This window comes from Sinocyclocheilus grahami, unplaced genomic scaffold (assembly GCF_001515645.1).
Source record: "Sinocyclocheilus grahami isolate Dianchi unplaced genomic scaffold, SAMN03320097.WGS_v1.1 scaffold1482.1, whole genome shotgun sequence".
In the NCBI taxonomy this organism is placed as follows: domain Eukaryota; kingdom Metazoa; phylum Chordata; class Actinopteri; order Cypriniformes; family Cyprinidae; genus Sinocyclocheilus; species Sinocyclocheilus grahami.
The window spans coordinates 296,326-305,662 of record NW_015506661.1 but is presented as its reverse complement, the minus strand read 5'-3'; the positions used below and the strand labels follow the sequence as shown (position 1 = coordinate 305,662).

General features: G+C 34.5%; 1 protein-coding gene across 1 annotated transcript; it reads right to left on the bottom strand.

Moving 5' to 3' along the window:
* Positions 1-6,111: 6,111 nt before the first annotated feature.
* On the bottom strand, positions 6,112-8,798 carry LOC107570595 (zinc finger protein draculin-like). Its single transcript, XM_016256823.1, has 2 exons — positions 8,763-8,798; positions 6,112-6,752 (listed from the first exon to the last, which is right to left on the bottom strand). Exon 2 carries the CDS (start codon positions 6,745-6,747, stop codon positions 6,112-6,114), a length of 636 nt encoding a protein of 211 aa, XP_016112309.1. The 5' UTR covers positions 6,748-6,752; positions 8,763-8,798.
* Between the last annotated feature and the right edge of the window lie 539 nt (positions 8,799-9,337).

Below are 9,337 nucleotides of genomic sequence, written 5' to 3'. Positions count from 1 at the left end.
CAGTATAAACCAGCATAACAAAAGTTTAATTTTCATCCAACTGTCCTATGTAGGCTAATGGACATATCCCGTGTTTTTGTAGTGAAAACTTTTAGATATTTTCGTTCAATTAGTTACACAATTTTCTAACATATAATCAATCAAAAAACGATATAATTCGATAATTTTGACAATTTAACAAAAAATATATTTTATTGAAGACTGATATTACAGTCCCAGAAGATGTGAAAATGGTCAGCCGATACATTTCCGCATTTTCTCCAGCATGCCATACAATATTTTTAATACTGACTTTGTATTTAATGTGAATTTAATAAAAACATTGCAAGTCACAAATTATAACACTTTTATGGTACAGAAAGAGAGCAAAGATCATTTACATTATCAAAAACAATATCACTGACTTCAGTCCAATTATAACTCAATGCATAGTCACAGCATAAGCAGAGGCCAATGAACCATAAATATAACATAACCTTACAAACAAATGTCATAACTTATTAAAACAGTTCATACTATTATAGATATTTACAATTATATATAATCGTTTATCGTTTTATTTTACAGCGTTATAATTTTAACTATGACTATGTTAAGATTCATTTTAATGCGCCAATAAAAATACTGCAGACTTTCTCCTTTCTCCTAACTTTATTAAAATTAAGCAAAACAAAGTATTTAATGTGAATTTAATAAAAACATTGCAAGTCACAAATTATAACACTTTTATGGTACAGAAAGAGAGCAAAGATCATTTACATTATCAAAAACAATATCACTGACTTCAGTCTAGTCAGAGTTCAAGCACTCTCATAAACTCCCATCAAAATCATTGAAGCGGTTTACACTATGAAATGAATATCTTACTTACATTCGTTCGCACAACTGCACTTTGTTGTTTATGATGAGAAAATTCGCCAGAGAGCAGAATTCAGTCAGCGAGCGCGCACACTGTACAAAACACTGGCGTTTCGGCGATGACTCATCTAAACGCCTCTGATTGGCTGCTGCATTTATAAGCTCAACAGGATGGTGTGTGATTGATTTTAATGCACAGCGCTGTAAAAAACGTGTCTGGCTCTGCGCCACTAGCAGCTGGTGATGTTTTACTTTTTTCCATTCCACCACCCACAGGACAAACTGCGCATTGCACCCAATATTATTTGGTGTGATACTATTCTAAATTTAGGGGGGCCAGAGCGGGGGCCAAGCTTGTTGACATGGGGGCACTGTACCTCTTATCAGAAAGAGTATGTGGAGAAATGAAAACATGGAATGGAAGAGGCCTATAAAATCGCAAGAGAGTGTGCTAAAAAATCTGCTGACAGGAGCAAAAAGCACTTTGACAAAAAGGTGAGGAGCACCACATTGCAGCCAGGTGATCGTGTTCTTGTAAAGAACCTAACACTGCGGGGAGGCCCTGGTAAAATTTGCAATTTCTGGGAAGACAGCACCCATTTAGTTGTGCGACAGATGAGTGGTGAGCTTCCAATTTATGAAGTAAAGCCAGAAAAGGGAAAGGGACGATCCAGAGTCCTCCATCGCAACTTATTAATGCCTAAAAGCAGACAGAAACGAGAGTTGAAAAAGCCTCAAATCAGCCATGTTGAATCTGATGAGAAGAGTGAAGATGAATTAGACTTTCTTTATGTATCACCACCAGTACTGCAACCAAACCATGTTATTGAATCTGAAAATCTTGAACCACTACCTACCACAGAGTCTGATGAGCATCCAAATGAGGTCCTGGAACAAGTTCCTGCTTCACTGTCATCCATGGAGAGTGACCAAGAACAAGAGATCAACTTACCTGCTGATGAACACCTTCCTGCTTCCACACCATCTGCTGAAAGTGACCAAGAGGGTCAAGAGGAGCAAACTTACCAGCTGCCTAGGAGAGAAAGACGCCCACCAAGAGTACTTACCTATGATACTTTGGGTATACCTACTTATCATGTCGGACAATTAAATGGAATTTTGCAGACACCGTAACAGAACTTACCTTATGTGTCTGCTCATGGACTGTCGACCTGGTTGCCGCCTGTTCAGCAATACTGTTATCATTTACCTTTTGTGTATGGAGTACACTAATCAGGGGCCATGAACTTTTCAATTTGCATTGAGACTGGGAACTTGAGTGACATCTTGAGTTTCTTTGCATTATTACAGTCTGACATCAAGAGAACTGATGGACTGTTTTGTTTTAGGAATATTGCTTTGGAAATGTATTAAACTTTTAAATGCTGAAAAACAGAACATGGACTGTTTTTTTTCTGAGGAATATCTTCTTTAACAGTCTTTGAACTTTGAAATTTTGAGAATACTATGGACTGTTTGCCTTATGGGCTGTAGTCTTAAGAGGGTGTTGGGCTTTTATACTTTTTTTATATTTTATATTATTTAAATATGGACTTTTGTTTAATGTCTCTTTAAATGTTTGCACTTTGAGGCACTAATGGACTGTTCTTTTTCATAAACTGTTGCTTTGAAAGTGAAGTATTAAGTTCAGGACAATCCAGGGACTGTTAAATTGCTGAACTCTGGCACTACAAAATTTGTGTTAAAGAAAGATAATGTCGAGACGACATTTATTTTTGTAAGGGAGTGTGTGACAGAGTGAAATATATATGTCTGTATAATTATATTTGAATCCATTAAAAAGGTTCATCAAGTGTAAATATGTTATTTAAGTGGTTTTGTGTTAATCGGTGATCAATTAGTTTAGTCCAAGAAGTTCTGCAATCGATTGCTTTTGCCTTGTCAACCACTCTGGTCGAGGGGTTTCTCCATTATGCATAAAGTTCGCAGAGGAGAGGCATCGTGGAGTGTGACTGATTAATTATCTCCTCCTTTTCAGGTATTAATTTTAATTCTTTGTTTAAGTAGTATGAGTTTATGGTAAATGATGTTTTAGGCTGTGCAGATGTCATTATGATATCGATTGCATTCTTAATGGCAAGAGGCCCTTTTTTTCTGCGATTAGCATTACATATTTAGTATGCATGCTTGTAATTAATGTTTAATTTTGTTTATTTAATTCTATTTGTTTGATTTGCTGGAAAAATATGAATATATTGAGAAATGTAACTGTGAAAAACTCATTAACAAAGAGAGTTTGAGACATCTATGCACTTCCCGATAAAATAATTCCTAAAAGAGAGCATTTACATGTTTAGAATTGTTTGTGCTAGTTTATATCTATGTATCTGGTTAAAAAAGAGTAAGAAGTGATTTCCAGATGTTTATAAAATGCCTAAATGTCTAATTACTAATTGGTATGATTGATTATTAAAACAAAATGCTAAAGAGGGTACATTGTTATTAGCTTATGTCACAATTATTGAATGTCTGTGCAATGAAGAAAAGGACAATGTTGCTGTCCAACTCAGAGTGGATTCGGACGGCAATTAAATTACCACACGACCTTGGTGTTTGTCAAAAAACAGTAGGTAAGTCGGCCGGGGATTTTTACGGGGGTGGTGTGAGGAAAAACACTGACGTCCTGGATTCGGACGGTATTAAAATCACCAACTACCCCCTGTAAATCACTTACGTCCCCCTGAGAAACAATTACCGTCCGAACAGGGCTTAATTTAACTCTTTAGTTGACTAGGCTTTACAACACCTTTCAGAATTTTGGGTTTGTTTTTGAATGCGTTTGGTTTGGGTTTGTCTATCCATCTCTACCTCTGCAGCAAGAGAAATCTTATTGTAACCACAATTAATAAGTGCAACCAAAAAATCTTTGAGACAGATTTATTTCCAATTAAGCAAAATAAAACATTGTCAACAAACCAATGATGTCACACAGATGATTTTTACTACAATTATAAATCTTGGAAGAGCCAGCATATTTGTTAATATAACTCCGACTATATTCACATGAAAGAAGAAAATCACATACACCTCAAATGGATTGATGGTAAGTAAATGATGGGATAATTTTCACTTTTGGGTGAAGTTTAAAACATTTCAATTAAGTATTGACTCATTTTTTGTGCTGTAAATTGAGAACTGGAGAAATGTCAATTGTATTATTTTCTTAGTCTTTGTTAAACATCTTCTTCCTCATTGTGGTTTTCTGTGGAGTCTGAAAATGTTATAATTAAACTTAAAGTTGAAACACTGAATAAAGTATTAAAAAGAGTGAAATGGTAAATTATACTTCAAGGAATAGTTCACCCAAAAATGAAAATTATGTTGTTCCAAACCTGCAAGACCTTCTTCATTCATCTTCAGAACACAAATTAAGATATTTGTAATGAAATCCGAGAATTTCTGACCCTACATTAGGAGCAATGCAATTTACACATTCAAGGTCAATAAAGGTAGGAAAGACATCATTAAAGTAATCCATGTGACTCCAGGGGGTTAACCTAAATTTTGTGAAGCAAGAGCTTTGCACAAAAAAACATAATTTACCACTTTAAGAAAATATTGACCTGCAATCCAGTATGGGGAGCACCATGGTTCATGCATGTTTAAAACAGAGACCGGAAGTTGTTCTGTGAACGTACTTTGGAGAATATTATTTTGTAAATATAGTGGTAAATTGTCTTTTTGAGCAAACAAAAAAACAAAGCACAAGACAATGCTTTTTTTTTTTAAATTCTCTATTTGTAGGTGTATTTGTTATCAGTTACGGGCAATTTTAAATGAAAAAGTGTCCAGTAACAGGGAGGAAACGAATAGTGTTCGACTGGTTATGTTCAATGTAAAATTAAATGCTTTTATTAAACTATAGGCCAATATTTGGCCGAGATACAACTATTTGAAAATCTGGAATCTGAGGGTGCAAAAAAATCGAAATATTGAGAAAATCGCCTTTAAAGTTCTTAGCATATTATATAATCAAATTAAGTTTTGATATATTTACAGTAGGACATTTACAAAATATCTTCATGGAACATGATCTTTACTTAATATCCTAATGATTTTTTGCATAAAAGAAAAAATGATAATTTTGCCCCTGCAATGTATTGTTGGCAATACAAATATTCCCGTGCGATTTATGACTGGTTTTGTGGTGCAGGGTCACCTATTATTGTTTCTTACATTATTTTTCCATTGTCGTTTAGTCTTAAGACTGTGTGTTTCAAGGGCTGTTTGTCTTCATGAATAAGAGATATGAGGGAATATTTATGGAAAGTCCAGGTTTATGTTGTTTTGAATCAGTTTGTTATAACAATACTTGTACGAAGTCTGAGCACTGAAACATACGCAACTAAGATCTGCTCCTTTTTACCATCATCACTTCGTCTCCTGCTTCTGCTCTTCACTGGATTTCTCAGTCAACTTCTCGGCTGATAGAAGACTGTTAAATGCTAGTTTTGGATATTTTAGGTACCAGACAAGACTTGCTGTTAATGGGTTTTGGGTATTAGGCAATTTTGCTGTCTAGTTGTTCTGTTACCAGACAAAACAGATATTTTCTGACAGGATCTAGTGTCCGGGGTTGGGTCTTAATTATCTGGCGTGGAGGCATGATCTTGTCTACAAGTTAATGTATCAGAATGATAATGCATTTATCTATCGCTCTCTACAATGTGACTACTTTAGCAAACAGCTAATAGTGTGTTGCTAATGTTACACAAACCATGTTCGCCATCTCAGAGTCATCTAGAAATCAGCATCCTTGCAAATGCTTTTGAACATCCTGGGAGGCTAAATCAACAGTAATTTTTAACACAAATATGAAATATTGTTCACAACAACAAAACATCTATAAAAATATCATATTTAACCAAATTAACAGAGGAAAGGATTTGAACTGCTATGTCTTTATTCCAACTGTTCTTTTTCTGCTGAATCGTGCTGATATGAACAAAGAAAACTAACATTTACATGTACAAAAATATGCTTTGCTTTACTTCATGAAAGAAAGTAAATGAACTAAGAGTGATACATACTGTACATACTTTCTCGTAGGAACAAGACAATCAAAAAAACAACTTAAACTATGCTAACACTCTATTCTACATTTATTTTAATCACTGCATAAAAGATAATACTTATTAACAAATGGTGATTAAACATGGATTAAAATTATATAATAAGTCAGAGAGGGGAAGGTAATGGAGCATAACAATCCACTCCGCTTTACTATTATAACTAACCGCTTCCAGTATGGATTGTCATGTGTTCACTAAGAGATCCTTTTTGTCTGAAACTCATCCCACATTGATCACATGTGTGTGGTTTCACTCCAGTGTGGATTGTCATGTGTTCACTAAGAGATCCTTTATATATGAAACTCTTCCCACATTGATCACATGTGTACGACTTCTCTCCACTATGACCTCTCATGTGAATATTAAGACTGTGTATGTATGGGAAACTCTTCCCGCACTGATCACATGAGTACGGCTTCTCTCCAGTGTGGATTCTCATATGATCCTTGAGGCTTCCTTTCATCGTAAAACTCTTCCCGCACTGATCACATGAATACGGCTTCTCTCCAGTGTGGATTCTCATGTGGTACTTAAGGTATGCTTTTATCGGAAAACTCTTCCCGCATTGATCACATGTGTGCAGATTCTTTCCAGTGTGGCTTCTCATGTGTAATGTCAGGCTTCCTTTTACTGTGTAACTCTTCCCACATTGATGGCAGGTGAAAGGCTTTTCGGCCCTTCTTTGCAATAAATTACTTTTAGTCTGTGAGCGACTCAAAGATTTCTTACTAGTTTTGACATGACGATGTTTCTCCTCTGCCTCACTCAGTTCTTCACTCTCCTCACTCTCTTCCATCAGGTCTAAAATGAAACGTAAGCAAGGATTATGCAGTGAATATTTATTTAAAGAGATTAGATAGAATGAAAATATGAGTACATTAACTTTTTTTTTGCTCTATTACAGGCCAAACTCTCTGTAGCCATTTAAAATTAGAGGCAGCCACTGCATTTTAATCATGATCCAAAGAAAGATTCTACGTACGTGAGCAATTTCTGATTTAAATTTGATGAAATTTCAAAGTCTGATGCAAAAACAGAATGGTCTTTATCTTTGTGAAATTATGCTACTTAAAAGATGGAAAAACAGCAGACAGGCTGAAAGAGAATGCAAATTCACTCTCTGACAGCAGGTGGCACTTGTGGAACAGCAGCCATACAGTGTTTCCTTGGTTACCACTGTAAACAAAGCAGTAGTAGAAATACTACTTTAGCATGCATTAGCCTACAGAGGCAAGATGAAAAGAAAATACCATCTAAACTTTTCTGAAGATAGTCAGCTCCCCCAAATATACATTCATACAATGTCCTGGAGAGATGCATGTTCACTCACAGACAGGTTTGTCTATAAATGAAATGAAGAGAAGCCCTTTTTGTCATGATCTTTATGTGTCTTTTTTTGGCCTGATTAAAAGTGAATTTAGAGCAAAGCTCTGCATTATTTTGGTGGTTGTAAATCTTTCCTGCCTGGGAGTTACGTACAACTTTACACATAGTTTGTTGGGAAAGGGGTTTCAAAGAGTATTTGTTAAATATAACAAATAATTGTGTGTCTGACTGATTCGTTTGTTAGAGTTAATTATTAGTAAAGTATAAAAATAAGAGAAACGTGAAGGGAAAGACATAAAAGTAAACCGTGATATAACATCAGAAATATAAATTCCTTAAGTAAGCTTACTTCATAAAAATATTTTCTACCTGCATTAAAAGCAGGACAGTCCAATAATCTGATCGAATGAACAAAAAGACAATCTAAAATATTTTGTTAATAAAATAAAAAATAAAAATTCTAATAAAATAATGGCGTTTTTTAAGAATGAAAAATAATCAGATTTTGGAGTTTGACAATGAACACATTGCACCCATGCTTTGGTCGGCCCGCATAAACGAGCAAAAATGCTTTACATGTCTTGAAATAATCATTTCTAAACATTAAACATTGACTGTCAGTCTTTATTCACCTGTTTCTCGTTCAAATTCATTAAAGTAAATAGTGTAAATTACATCGCTAAAGTCATAGAATAGCACATTGTAACGCAGTTACATCGTGCCCCATCTGCGCAAAGTAAAAAAGAGAGTTTAAAACTGGTTATTGTCTTCTGCTAGTTATCAAAGACTTAAAAAATGATCTGAACTGATAAATAACAGATTTGAGATTAAAATAATAGCAGATTTGTCTAATTTCAAATGAATAATAAAAACTGAGATGAAAAATTTACTTAAGCCAGAATTTTAATTTTACTATGGTAAAATAAATGTTCAGCGATATCTTCAAAAGATTTTTGAATTTTGGATCATTTCTAAACATTAAACATTGACTGTCAGTCTTTATTCACCTGTTTCTCGTTCAAATTCATTAAAGTAAATAGTGTAAATTACATCGCTAATGTCATAGAATAGCACATTGTAACGCTGTTACATCGTGCCCCATCTGCGCAAAGTAAAAAAGAGAGTTTAAAACTGGTTATTGTCTTCTGCTAGTTATCAAAGACTTAAAAAATGATCTGAACTGATAAATAACAGATTTGTATTATTTCAAATGAATAATAAAAACTGAGATGAAAAATTTACTTAAGCCAGAATTTTAATTTTACTATGGTAAAATAAATGTTCAGCGATATCTTCAAAAGATTTTTGAATTTTGGTGCACTTTTTTTCTATATAATGTTGATATGGTAACTAATAAATACTGTAAATTTGGTTATGCTAGCATGTGTGGAAATATTCAAACCACGTGTGTTACAACTAACCCCGCGCTCCCCTACTATTATTTCTCACGAGCTCAGAAGAAAAACATAAAAAATGCATCCAAACCTTTAAGCTTTGTAACTACTTTCACATTTATACAGTGACTTGAATACCATGTAAGAATAACTTTTAAACACTGAAACAAGCCAAAAAACACCGCTCAGTTCCTAAAACGTCAAAAGACGCACAAATAGCACAGAATCCTATGAAAACAAGACAAATGACCGCTATAAATGTCGCTTATAAAACCTTTTTGTCATGATTGTGTAAATATATTAAGCTATGCGAACAGCTCACCTCAAAATGGTATGTTACGTTCTGTGCCGAGGCTTCGGAGCGTGTATGGCGTTATTTTAACGCCCGCACGCGGATTTCCTTTGCTCTAGCACAAAACCGGACGCGTATGGCAAGCCGCATTAGCATTAAAAACTCCTTGCTGTACTAGTATGGCAATCCGGTTTAGCATTTAAAACTTTGGTTTGACTATCCATAAGATATATTTCAAATAGTTACAATTGTAATTCGGCTAGTCATAATTATAATTTGACTAGTCAGAATGATAATTAGAGATATCTGCAATTATGATTGCACTAGTAAGAAATCTGATTAGAGATATCTCTAAATACTTTATGACTAGTCAA